This window comes from Schistocerca americana, chromosome 4 (genome assembly GCF_021461395.2).
Source record: "Schistocerca americana isolate TAMUIC-IGC-003095 chromosome 4, iqSchAmer2.1, whole genome shotgun sequence".
NCBI classification, from domain to species: Eukaryota; Metazoa; Arthropoda; class Insecta; order Orthoptera; family Acrididae; genus Schistocerca; species Schistocerca americana.
Window position 1 is genome coordinate 10400262 of NC_060122.1, and position 14812 is coordinate 10415073.

The window sequence follows — 14812 nt, forward strand, 5'->3', positions numbered from 1 at the left end:
AAACACAGAAATTGCATCGGGATTGTGTACAAAAGGCACAATGCTAACTTAAGTACAAGGAGAGTGAATCTTCTAAGAGTTTGTGGTTTGAGCGGCTCCTGGGAGACCAGTATTAGTTTCCGATGCACCAGTGCAGGTTTACTGTATCCCTTGGTCCTTCACATTGACCATGAAACATAGAAATTGCATCGGGATTGAATACAAAAGGCACAATGCCAATTAAGTAAAAGAAGAGTGAATCTTCTAAGCGTTTGTGGTTTGAGCGGCTCCTGGGAGACCAGTATTAGAATCCGATGCACCAGTGAACGTTAAATGTATCCCTTTGACCTTCACATTGACCATGAAACACAGAAATCGCATCGGGATTGAATACTTAATGCACAATGCTGACTTACGTACAAGAAGATTGAATCTTCTAAGAGTTTGTGCTTTGAGCGGCTCCTGGGAGACCAGTATTAGATTCCGATGCACCAGCGCAGGTTCACTGTATCCCTTCGACCCTCACATTGAAGATGAAACACAGAAATCGCATCGAGATTGAATAGTAACGTGACAAAGCCGACTTAAGTACAAGAAGAGTGAATTTTCTAAGCGGTTGTGGGTTGAGCAGCTCCAGGGAGACCAGTATTACATTCTGATGCACCAGTACTGGTTTACTGTATCCCTATGACCTTTACATTGCCCATGAAACACAGAAATTTCATCGGGATTGAATACAAAAGGGACAATGCCGACTTAAGTACAAGAAGAGTGAATCTTCTAACTGTTTGTGTTTTGAGCGGCTCCTGGGAGACCAGTATTAGATTCCGATTCACCAGTGCAGGTTTACTGTATCCCTTGGACCTTCACATTGACCATAAAACACAGAAATTGCATCGGGATTGAATACAAAGGGAACAATTCCGCCTTAAGTACAAGAAGAGTGAATCTTCTAAGAGTTAGTGCTTTGAGCCGCGCTTGGGAGACCAGTATCAAATTCCAATGCAGCAGTGCGGGTTTACTGTATCCCTTGCATCTTCACATTACCATGAAACACAAAAATTGCACCGGGATTGAATACAAAAGGGACTGCCGATTTAAGTACAAGAAGAGTTAATCATCTAAGAGTTTGTGTTCGGGTGGCCCCTGGGAGACCAGTATTAGATTCCGATGCTCCAGTGCAGGTTTACTGCATCCCTTGGACCTTCACATTGACCATGAAACGCCGAAATTGCATCGGGATTGAATTCAAAATGAACAATGCCGACTTAAGTACAAGAAGAGTGAATCTTCTAAGAGTTTCTGGTTTGAGAGGCTCCTGGGAGACGAGTAATATATTCCAATGCACCAGTGCAGGTTTACTGTATCCCTTGGACCTTCACATTGACCATGAAACACAGAAATCGCATCGGGATTGAATACTAAATGCACAATGCCGACTTAAGTACAAGAAGAGTGAATCTTCTAAGAGTTTGTGGTTTGAGCGGCTCATGGGAGACCAGTATTGGATTCCGATGAACCAGTGCAGGTTTACTGTATCCTTTGGAACTTCTCAATGACCATGAAACACAGAAATTGCATCGCGATTGAAATCAAATGCACAATGCCGACTGAAGTACAAGAAGAGTTAATCTTCCAAGAGTTTGTGCTTTGAGCGGCTCCTGGGAAACCAGTATTACATTCCCATTCACCACTGCAGGTTGACTCTATCATTTGGACCTTCACATTGACCATGAAATACAGATATTGCATCGGGATTGAATGCAAATAGGACAATGATGACTTTCGTACAAGAAGAACGAATCGTCTAGGAGTTTGTGCTTTCAGCGGCTCCTGGGAGACCAGTATTGGATTCGGATGCACCAGCGCAGGTTTACTGTATCCCTTGGACCTTCTCATTGACCATGAATCACAGAAATCGCAACGGGATTGAATACAAAAGGCACAATGATGACTTAAGTACAAGAAGAGTGGTCGTCTAAGTGTTTGTGCTTTGAGCGGCTCCTGGGAGGCCGGTACTACATTCCGATGCACCAGTGCAGGTTCACTGTATCATTTGGATCTTCACATTGACCTTGAAACACAGTAATTGCATCGGGATTGAATACAAAATGGACAATGCCAATTTAAGTACAAAAAGAATGAATCTTCTAGGAATTTGTGCTTTCAGCGGCTCCTGGGAGAATAGTATTAGATTCCGATGCACCAGTGCAAGTTTACTGTATCCCTTGGATCTTCACATTGACCATGAAACACAGAAATTGCATCGGGATTGTGTACAAAAGGCACAATGCCAACTTAAGTGCAAGGAGAGTGAATCTTCTAAGAGTTTGTGGTTTGAGCGGCTCCTGGGAGACCAGCATTAGTTTCCGATGCACCAGTGCAGGTTTACTGTATCCCTTGGTCCTTCACATTGACCATGAAACATAGAAATTGCATCGGGATTGAATACAAAAGGCACAATGCCAATTAAGTAAAAGAAGAGTGAATCTTCTAAGCGTTTGTGGTTTGAGCGGCTCCTGGGAGACCAGTATTAGATTCCAATGCACCAGTGAACGTTAAATGTATCCCTTTGACCTTCACATTGACCATGAAACACAGAAATCGCATCGGGATTGAATACTTATTGCACAATGCTGACTTACGTACAAGAAGATTGAATCTTCTAAGAGTTTGTGCTTTCAGCGGCTCCTGGGAGACCAGTATTAGATTCCGATGCACCAGTGCTGGTTTACTGTATTACTTGGACCTTCACATTGACCATGAAACACAGTAATTGCATCGGGATTGAATACAAACGAGACAATGCTGCCTTAAGTACAAGAAGAGTGAATCTTCTTATAGTTTGTGCTTTCAGTGGCTCCTGGGAGACCAGTATTGGATTCTGATGCACCAGTGCAGGTTTTCTGTATCCCTTGGACCTTCACATTGACTATGAAACACAGAAATTGCATTGGGATTGAATACAAAAGTGACAATGCTGACTTAAGTACAAGAAGAGTGAATCTTCTAAGAGTTTGTGGTTTGAGATGCTCCTGGGAGCTAACTCGATACAATACACCCAGGAAGTGGAGAGGAACCCGCACTGGACACCTCAAAGCGCTGAACATTGGGAATAATTGTAGATGTAGCTAAATGGAATATCTGAAGGGAAGTAACAAAATAATGTGTACTAGGATATGACAAACCTGCCCAAGTCCTCTACAAAGGATACCAAGGGTCTAAATAATTTTTTGATAACATTTTGTATTTAAAAATATTTGTGTGTATAAATTGTTCATGTTGATGTAAATTTGACAATTTAAGAATTGGTCATGCTTAGGTACAATATAAGAAATAGGCGTTATGTAAAAGCCAGTGTGCTTTTGTTTGAAACGAAAATGGCTATGGAGAGTGGAAAAGGTTCGAAAGGCGAATTGGTGTGCTACCTTGAGCAAGTGCGGGAAGTAAGTCACACAGTCTGTAGGCAGCAGTGATTGAGGTAACTCCTTTGTGGAGCAGAAGCTTTGCCTGCAAATTTTCATAAAAATGCCTCGGTTGAAGACTGCAAACAGCTTGCAGCATAGCTGCGAGTTGTTGAGCTACTGTATGTAAAACTGAATGAAGCCAAGTAGGGAAATTGAGCCCATACAGCAAGAAACTTGCAGGCTGTAGTGTGGGTAGTTTAGCCGTCATAACTGTTCGCCACACCCAAGCGTACAGCCCACAGATAAGATTTTTTTCTATTTTTACCTTTGTAGGGCATGAACCATTAATTTAAACTGTGTTTTAATAATCATTCTTGAACTTTACGGAAACTGGTTCACCCTGTTATTTCATCCTAATCATACATCTGTATAGGGTTCCTTCCTGGTGTTTGATTAATCCGAGTGTCCTGTTTTACAGACTTATGAAGTTCCAAGTTAATATAAAGAGGCACCATTTAAATAGCTTTAGTGTAAATAATAAAAATGTTTTCTTAACTATTGCAAAGTGTTGTAGTTTGGTTACATAAAATTCAATCAGAGTGAAGCCAAGTTACTAAAAACTGTTAGATGGCTATACAGAATTAGTTCAAAGAATGATAGCTTTTGAAAGTTAATTCCACCAAGAAAGAGGTTTTCTTTAAGTGAAATGTTCAGTTAAAAAGTGTGTGCTTTAGTGTCTAAGTATTTAAGTTTCTTGATTATGGAAAGTGCTTTTCTAAAAGTTGTCCCCCCCACCCCGGCTAATTTTTTTTACCTTCCTCGAAGTTATCTACTGGGCTTTTTCTTTTTTAAAAACATAATGCATAAAGATGTAGCCCAAAATTGTTTAAGTGGGGTAATTTATTTGAAGAGCCAAACTAAACAGTAGCAAGAAAGTAGGCAAAATTCACATTTCTGCTTCTCCAATACTTCACTATTTCATTGCCAGGATAGGTTGGTGACCATTAAGTACATGTTTCATACCACTAAATGAACTTGGAAATGAGTTGTCCTAGCTTCAGTATATTATTATTCATACTGTGTTTCTATCTAGCCACTGGGTAAGATCTTAGGAAAAGAAGTGAATAGTCAAATTTTCTTATCCATTAGATGCAACACATGGTAAATCCTGTAAGAAGGATAACTCTATTGATAATCTTTTCCTATAAACAGGACTATCCTTCCATAGTGTATTTTATTTGGAAACTAAATTAAATTTTAGTAAGAGGGTTATACGTGGCAACATAGAGACAGGGTTTCTGTTATTTACGTAAAAGCATACTAATATCATAATGGTAGTGTTATAAGGTCCTATTAATGTGTGGTCATGACATTTGTTAAATGTCTCACCACATTCCTATTGAAACTATTTACTCTTCTTGTAAATAACACCTATGACAATTTTATACAAATGTCCACTAAGACTTTGCTCGTCAACTTTCATTTAGGTAACAGCGATCTTTAGATGTATTTAAATCAGTACTGTTAAGAAATACTGACTAGCTTTATTTTCAAGAATCTCAAGTTTAAGTTATACACACTGTTATCCTCCAATAAGAATCATTGGCCGATTCTTCATCTTTGACAGGTTTAGCATGCCTGCAATGCAAAACATTATCTTTTGTATTAACAGATGAAATCCAACTTTTTAAATTTAATAAATGCTTATACAAACATAAAGTTTCTTCAAAAAATGTATTTCTGACAACTTCCTGTCACAGATAATTTTCACTGAATGTTGCAACCCAGTTATATTGCTGATGAGAAGCAAATGTTGATCTTTTCCCTCTCTTCCTTCACCATCTCCTGTTTTCAGAATGAGATTTTCACTCTGCAGCGGAAACGAGGTACTGGCAGAAGTAAAGCTGTGAGTACCGGACGTGAGTCGTGCTTTGGTAGAGCACTTGCCTGCGAAAGGCAAAGGTCCCGAGTTCGAGTCTCGGTCGGGCAAACAGTTTTAATCTGCCAGGAAATTTCATCTCCAGTTTTGTTCACCTTGACATATTTCTACCAAAAAGACTACCCCAATGGATCCACTGCTTATATTTAACACACAGTAAATTCAGTTCAAATATTTCCTTAACAGAGGATGTGCATTGACGAGCTTGAATTAATCAGAAAAATATAAACAGATACTAACCATTCCACAGCTCTTACAAAATACTTGCATTAAGTAATCATCAAAGCTACTTTTTGTACAGCAAGAGGACTAACAGTCAAAATGGTGCTACATGCTACAGGCAGTGCAATACAATTTATTTTACTCATTGCTACAGCAATAAATGTACTTATAAAAATATTCAGACTTAGACTATAATCAAATACAGAGAGAGAAAATATTCTAACTAAAGAGATATAGCAGCCATAGGCAGAAACAAATAAAAAAACTGATACTAATCTTAGCTTTGAGGACCAAAAGTTTCTTCATCTGGAAAACACAAAAAGAGAAATGAGACTGTTCAAGAATTAAGGATGAAAATTCAGGATCTTGAGTCAAGGAAGATGGACATGATGAAATTCAGTTGCGAAAGAGCAGCAGATGATGTAATTTTAAATGCTGAGAAATAAGATCTCTTCAAGAGGAGCCACCAAAAGGTCAAATAAGTGAAAAACAAGCTGAAAATACCGGTAAATGGGCTAAAATGGCGGCAAATAGATAAACGAAACAGAAAGATAGTGCTGAAGAACAGGCAACCAAACAACCACAACAACAACAACAATAATAATAACAGCACATTGTAGCAATATATAATAGCAGTCCCACAACATCTGGAGGAAGATTTTCCACTAACAGAACAATAAATTCATGAAGCCATCAAATCATTCCAACACTTCAAAGCAACAAATGAAGACTCCACTACAGAAAAATTATTGAAATAGTCAGAACACACAAATGATCTACAACTGCTGTTTGAGAACATTTGGAAAGCTGAAGAGATTATGGAAAGCATTAATCCACAGCTATGAAAAAAAGGGGAAACACAAAATGTCAACAATTGCAGAGATGCCTCACTTCTGCCAGTGGTATACAAAATATTATCAAAAATTCTCTGGACAGAGTTGTAGAAACTTTAGACAAATAACTGGGAGAATCTCAAGGAGCTCTAGAAAGGGAATACCCTGCACAGAACAGATGTTTATTAGAAAATCGATAATTCTCCACATACTGTTAATCACCAAACCTATAATAGTATCATGTATAGGTTTCAAGAAAACATTTGATTTGGTAGGCAGAGAAATTATAGGTAAAATCATCAAAGAATTTTGTGTTAAAGCAAACATAATCCTCAAAACACTAGCAAATAGGATGGCAGAAGCTAAATTTATGGGAGAAGTATCTCAACCATTTGAAATAAAAACTGATGTTAGACAAGGGGACAGTTTATCACCTTTACTGCAACACTGCATTCTAGAAAAAATTGAAAGTATCTGGAATTTGGAGAAAAAAAAATCACAAAATTGAACCAATAATTTTAGGATGAAAAACAAATGGAATTAAGGTAAACTGCCTGGCTTCTGCAGGTGATTCTGATATACTTTCAAAAAATCTGGCAGACAGTTATTGAAAGAAATCTTTTGGAAGAAATAGCAAAGGGAGCTGGTCCCAAAATTTCAGCCGAAAAAACAACATTGATGACAATTTCAAACAATGCATCAACACTCTTAGAAAAACAAAAATGTAAAATAGCATTAGGAAGTAAATTTAAATATATTGGACAAACTGTACAACAAAATGGACTAGAAGAATTAACAGTAGATGCAAGAGTCAGCAAACTGGAGAGAGCAAATCGTTTGACAAAGGATATTTACAACAAGAAATGTACAACTAAAAAAACAAAACTAAGACACTATCCCACAGTGGTATGACCAGGATGTTTATATGGTTGAGGATGCCTAATGATGAACTATAAGCTGGACAGAACAGAGGTTCCTCAAAGGAGCATTATTAGAAAATAATGGTTGCAATACAAGCTACAGATGGCTGGAAAATGAGAAGTAATGAGGAGATCTACAAAAATTTTGAGAAAATATCAGAAGTAATGGCTAAAAGAAGATTAATCATTTTTAGAGACCTCTACTGAATGAGTAGTTCTGGAAGAAGCAATCAATGATTGCATGGATTACAGAAATAAGAAAGAAACAACATCAAACAATCAGAAATAATAGAAAGAAACCTTTTTACAGATAAAATACTGAATTTAAAAGGATCATCACCTCTCCAAGATCAAAATTAATTTCATCCCTCTCAATAAGACCGTGAAAACCAGAAATAAAATTCATAAATATGATATTGCGAAGCTCAAAATCAATCAAAACATATTGGAACAATGCCACCAGTAACTGACAGTTGAATCCCATAAATGGGCAGACATTGCCTCCATGATCCAACAAGCAGCTAATACTAAAATCCTGACAGCTAAAAAGAGGAATCATACATGGTGGAATGAGGTTTGTGGTGAGGTGGTGGGCCAAACAGCAAGTGCATGGAAAAAGTGGAACTCTACCAGGAGACCTGATGATTTTGATGTATTCCATGAAGTTCGAAAATATGCAGCCAGAACTCTACGAAGGGCTAAGCAGTTGCATGAGAAACAGCAGTTATAACAGATCGATCAGCGTTTCCAGATAAACAATGTCAGAGACTTCTATCAGACGTTCAAATCGAATTTGAAAGGATACCAAGCCCCTAGTTTTTGTTTTAGAGACGAAAATGGAAAGCTCAGTGTTGTGTACATAGTTCCGCGTATTCAGCGCGTACACAAATTTCCCACTAGAGTGAGCCCCGCTAAGCACAACAGCGCAGGCGCAGCACTCGTCCATCTCCGCACTACGAGATGGCGCTGCCACAGAGACGGACCAAATTCTGCTTCCGCCGATTCGCGTATTAATATGTAACACAGCCAATGAGATTGCTGCTAAGATAGAACACTTTCTCCTCGCGCATCACACTCGCGCAGTGATACATGAACGTGCGAGGTATTATAACGAGTGTAAAGACCTTCGACCAGTCAGTCTGCATTTGTCTGCACCAGTCTGCATTAGTCTGTACCAGTCTGCATAGTCTGTACCAGTCTGTACGAGTTCTACAATTGTCTGTACCAGTCCATAGTCAAGATTCAGTTTGCGCCTAATAAGATTACCATATTCCTGTACATTGCCATAAAGATAAATGTATAGACACTTTCGTCAAGTACCCGAGATATATGTGAGAATAAGATTAATGTATCAATACCAAAGGAACTTCAGATTGTCAATTGTAAATAGCATCCAGAACCAAGTTAAGTAATTTTTATATTTGTTATTATTTTAATAAATGTATGTGAAAACTAATCAAGTTCTGTTTAAAGTTGGTCACCGTCAATCTGCTACTCTCAGCGTGCAAGTGGCATTTCTATCGTCTGACCTAATGGCAGAAGATAAATACGCCATGATAAGACCACGAGACATATTGCTGACACTCGCTTACTTTGTTAGAGCAACAAGTCAAATAATCTGATGGTGTGTGCACTGAAGGTCTTACAGTACGCACACCACACTCGGCCTGACCAACAAAAAAACTGCAAGATAATGTCTCGTTACTTTGAAAACCTACTTAATTGTGATGAACCGAAAGAAAGATTCGCTGTATGTGCCCCAATCCACAAACTACCCCTCATCTCCATCTAGTAAAGAGGAGACCAAAGAGATCATCAACAACTTTAAGAATAATAAGGCAGCTGAAGAGGATTCAATAGTGGTGGAACTACTGAAGCTGGCAAATAATGAAACTCTAGATATACTAGTCCAACTTTTTGAGGAGATCTGGAGAGGTAGGATGATACCAACTGAATGGCAGTCAGCTTTAATCCATCGTCTACAGAAAAAAGGTGATAAATAGAATGTCAATAACTATAGGGGTACCTCATTAGTATCTGTTCCATATAAGATTCTCTCGAAAGTGATACAGAATAGAATAGAAGATCATTGTAACCAACTGATTGGGGACTATCAAGCTGGTTTCCAAAAGGGTGATTCTTGCGCAGAACAGATCTTTAACCTGAAGAACATCATGAGGTACAAAAAAAAATTGGAAGAAATAACTATGTGGTCATGTTTGTTGATTTTCAGAAAGTATATGACTCCATCGACTGACATGCATTAATGAATATTTTGGAAAAGTTTGGGGTGGATAATACATCAAGAAAGCTGATCAAACAAACTCTTGCTAACACAGTGTCGAAAATTAAACTTATGGGTGAGGTATCTGAACCCTTTACAATCAGAACGGACATAAGACGAGGAGATGGACTATCCCTCTCCTTTTCAATTGTGTCTTGGAAAAGGTCATTCGAGAGTGGAGAAAGTTATTAGCCCAAGAAGAAACAAATGAAGAGTGGTTCAGACTTGGTCCTAAGAACAAAGGGGTGTGCATTGACTGCTTAGATTTTGCGGCTGACCTGGCCATTTTTGCTAACAACATAGAGTCAGCAATCAACAAGATAAATAGGCTGTCAGAAATTGATGAAAAAAGTTAGACTCCAGATCTCTATTCAAAAGACAAAATATATGACGAACATCTGTGACGGACCTGAATGGAAGATAACTAACCTGGGAAAAAATCGGATGAGTTAAGAATTTCAGGTATCTCGGTGAAGTCATCCACCAGGAGAATGGATTAAAAGAAGAAGCAATTGTCGGGATGAGGAAGTTAGACCAAGCATACCAACTGACAAAGAATACTTATAACAAAAAGTCTATGAGTATATGGGCCAAGTTCCAACATTATAATACAGTTGTACAACCTGAGGGCTTATAAGCATCCAAAACTTTGACCACGAATAGACAAGGTCAAGCTGAGTGGCTGGAAAAGCGTGAGTGTAGGATATTAAGGAAAATCCTAAGGTAATAGATGGGTCGATGGACAATGACGAATGAGAGCAAATGAGGACACGTGCAGTGAGACAGAACCTATCACAGCATCCATTACAAAGAAATGATTGTTATTTTATGGTCATCTCATGAAAATGGACGGTGATTGACTAACAAAAAGAATACGGAGTTTCATCCTATCTAAGAAAACGAGGCCGAGATGGTTCAAAGAATGTGAAAAAGATCTTAAGCAGATTGGTATCTCAGAGAGAAATTCCTGAAAGGAACAAATTTTGAAGATTGGTGACCAACTACCAAGGTTTTAACATGGCATCAACATCCGAAAGACAGTGAGGACCATTATCTGAAGAGCATAAAAAGGCACTTCTTGGAGGGGCTCAGAAGATACTGGCAGGAAGTCAAAGCCGGAGCAAGAACAAGACCTGGACACTAGAGTGAAGTCGGTTGTTACCACGCAGTCCGTAGAGACTCACCTCAATAAAAAAAATAAGTAAATAAAAATAAAAGGCTTTCAATGCAGAAGAAATAGGGGATTGAGAACAACACGAATAGAATAAAGGGGGAAAAACATGAGGAGGAGATGGACGAGTACTGGAAAAACAGGAGACGACAAGGGAAGAAGAAGAAGTGAAGTTATTACATGACGAGAGATGGTGATTGGATTTGATTTGATTCAGTTTTTGTTACATACACCGAAAAAATGAGATGATTCTCGAGGGTGTGGAACATGTCAGAATGTATAACACAAAACATTTTAATATAATGAATACTTCCCTGATCATTTGTCACGAGATTGTCAAAATAGGTGAATACAATACAGTAAACTGGAAAAGCTAATATTTACAGAATTAATACGCTGTCAGAATGAAACATTGTTATGCACTATTAATAAATTTATCATACACAAAATACTTAATATTGACTGTTGCAACCAAGTGCTGTCAAAACTTAAATCTAACATATTTTTACTTAAGCTGGCCTAACAGTCTCTGTTAGGATATTCATCTATAGAGTAGAAGGCATTGCCTATCAAAAAGTCGTTCAAACTCTGTTTAAACTGTGCTTTATCTGAAACCAAGTTTTTAATGGTTGCTGGTAATTTATTGAAAATGTGTGTTCCTGAATATTGGACCCCCTTTTGGACCAACATAAGTGATTTTAGGTCTTTATGTAGATTGTTCTTATTCCTAGTATTGATAATATGTATTGAGCTATTTGTTGGAAATATAGATATGTAACTTGCAACAAATTTCATTAAGGAGTAAGTATACTGAGAAGCAATGGTCGGAATTCAAAGTTCCTCGAATAGGTTCTACACAATGTTCTTCAAAGACTGGTCCCAGATACTCCATTGCACCATTCACCGAACCTGATAACCCCGAGCCGTCAGTAACAAAAATTAAGTCTTGCTTAAGAGATTTACAACACTACATGCACTTGTTACCAAAGCCTCATTTACTTTTAGAGCTATCTGTTCTACTTCCTTTTTGGCCCCACTTCTCTCTGTCTTCACTATATCCCATACAGTTCTTATTTTGTTGATACAATTATCTTTTTCTCTTAATAAAGTTACTTCAATTTCTGGATTACTTGATTCAATATTTTGCAGTATTCTTTGTAATGCATTACAATGCTAATATCAGAAATGTTCCTAGATAGTAGATACAGTCTCCTTTTTCCCCACATGATATCTTTATTCCTTGTGTAATCCATGGTTTATCTTTTGACTTCTGTGTGATTTGAGTTACCTTTAGGGGAAAACAATTTTCAAAAGAGGAGGTAACTTTATTAATAAATGCTTTGTATTTTCCATTTGAGTCAGGTAAACATCTCTCCAGTTCATGTCTTTGAGCAATTTCCTGAATTCCTCAATTTCTGGCTTATTTATTATCCTCCTGTACTCAGATTTAAAATTTTTTAATCCTGACAAGTTTCAACATTTAACACAGGATGCTGCACGTTGTGATCAGATAGTCCATTTACTATTGGTTTTGTGATATGACTTTTTTCCCCTAGGTTTGTTCATAAAGATATTATCAATAGCAGTCTCAGAGCATTTACATATCCTAGCTGCAAAGTTCACAATAGGAACTAAATTGAATGATAGTGTTAAAAACACCAGCAACCACTATTTCCTCTTCTTCTCTTTTTTTTTTTTTTTTTTTTTTTTTACACAAGCCATTCCTTTCGCTTTGTGAAATGAAGCACTGCCTAGTCCCAAAACACAGGACTACTATGACAAGGTGAAATGTTCTCAGAGTGCTACATGTATGATAGTAAATGTAATCAGCACTATAGTTGTTTTCTGAGTAGTTATGCTGTGTGTGTTTCATTCAATCAGATGAAATGGAATAAAATCATCTATTTATTTATTTGGGCTCTTTATCACCAAGATACATTCAATGTTGGTTGAGGTTTATCTTTTGAATTCACTCCAGTGTAGATTGTCAAAATTTTATCAGTTGTCAAAGTACTTGTAACACAGTTTTCGAATTTACTGCCATCCAGGAAAGTCTCGCACTCAAATTATTCTCAGAGACTGAGAGCTGGCTGAAACCCAGAGTAGAAAGCTCTGACATATTTAGTGATTAATGGAATATATATCGGAAAGGCAGGTTAGACACTGTAGGAGAGGGAGTGTCCATTGTCTCTATTGAGGTCAAAGCTGATTGTGACAGTGAAGTTATCTGGTTGCATATAACAAGTCTACATGAAATCAAGTTAATTAATGAATGTTTTAATCAGCCACCCGGTTCTGCTATGACAGTTTTGGAGCCATTCACAGAAAGTCTACAGACAGTAGCACGTCAATACCTAGATCATGCAATACTAGTTGGAGGTTAATTTAGCCTACTGAGTATAGATGGTAGCCTATGGCTTCATTGCAGGGGGTGCAGTCAATCTTGTGAAGCACTTTTGAATGTGGTTTTCAAAAATTGTCTTGAGCACCTAGTTTGGCATGCCACATGCAATGGAAATATCTTAGACCTTGTAGTTACAAACAGGCCAGATATCATCAATGACTTCAGCATAGAGATGGGGATTAATAATCATGATAACATCATAATAACTAAGGTTACAAAAATTAATAAATCAGTCAAGAAGGCTAGGAAAACGTTCATGCCAGAAAGAGCAGATAAGCAGATGTTAGCATCTCACTTAGACAGAACTGACATCACTTAGTTCCATTAAGATGGACGTAGAGAGATTATGGTCAAAGCTTAAACAGATCGTGAATTGCACTCTCAACAAGTCTGTACCTAGTAAACGAATTAAGGATGCAAAAGAGCCACTGTGGTTTAACAATGAAATTCGGAAAATACTGAGGAAGGAAAAGCTACTGCACTCTTGGTTCAAAAGAGAATGCCAAATGGCAACAAGGAAAGGTTACTACCACTGTCATACCTCAGCAAAAGATCTGGCTGAGAAGCAGGGGAAATTATTGTCCTATGTAAAATCACTAAGTGAGTCAAAGGTTTCCATCATGTCACTTGACCAGTCTGGTGTGGCAGTAGGAGATAAATGTTTTAAATTTTACATTTAAGAAATAATTCATGCAAGAGAATCATATAAACATACCGTCATTTGACAATAGCACAAAGACACCTAACAACAATCACCTGTAAACATGTGCCATGTCAGTGCTCTTGGAAGAGAGCTGTGGCAGTGACACGGCTCTGTTGTTGTTCCTGTGTAGTGATCTGCAAAGACGGGGGGGGGGGGGGGGGGGGGGGGGGGGACGGGTAGAGATTCAAGCAGTGATGAAGTACTTCATAAAGATAGGTATGAAAGCGAAGGACATTCATGCCGATTTCCAGAATACACCAGGGGCTCTGCTCCTTTGTCTTCAACTGTTGCCAAGTGGATAAATGAATTTAAATTTGGTCAGGAGAGCTTAGATGATGATCATCCATGAATAGGTCAGCCAAGATGTGTCACTACTCTAGAAATCATTGCAAAAGTGCGCATAATGATCAAGGAGGATCACCAATTTAGAGTGCATGAAATTGCTCACGCTTGCCAGATGTCATCTGAAAGGTATTCACAAGATGGGTGCCGCGACTCTTGATGCTGGGTCAAAAACACATGAGAATGGACATATCACAACACTGTTTGGCCTGTTTTAGGAGAAACAAACAAGAACTTTTGTGCTGGTTTGTGACCACGAGGAAACTTTGGTTTACTACTATACCCCAGAGACAAAGCAACAATCAAAGCATTGGAAACATGCTGAATCTCCGTCGCCAAACTCCTTCAGCGGGGAAGGACATGGCGTCAGTGTTCTGGGATGCGCCACCAAATTCCTTCAGCGGGGAAGATCATGGCATCAGTGTTCTGGGATGAGAAGGGGATTCTGTTTGTACTTTATCTCCCCACTGGGCAAACAATTACTGGAGAATACTATGCTAACCTTCTGGACAAATTGCAACAAAAGATATGAGAAAAAGGCCAGGTTTAATAAGGAAGAAAGTCATCTAGCATCAAGCCAATGCACGCTCGCACGCATGTGCCATCGC

General features: G+C 38.3%; 1 protein-coding gene across 1 annotated transcript in view; it reads right to left on the reverse strand.

The window, feature by feature from the left end:
* Nucleotides 1-4968: 4968 nt before the first annotated feature.
* LOC124612489 (molybdenum cofactor biosynthesis protein 1-like) overlaps nt 4969-14812 on the reverse strand; it is a 60114-nt gene continuing 50270 nt past the window's right edge. The window contains exon 7 of the mRNA XM_047140724.1: nt 4969-5024. Coding sequence (XP_046996680.1) covers nt 4969-5024 — 56 coding nt within the window. The remainder of the gene's footprint in view (nt 5025-14812) is intronic.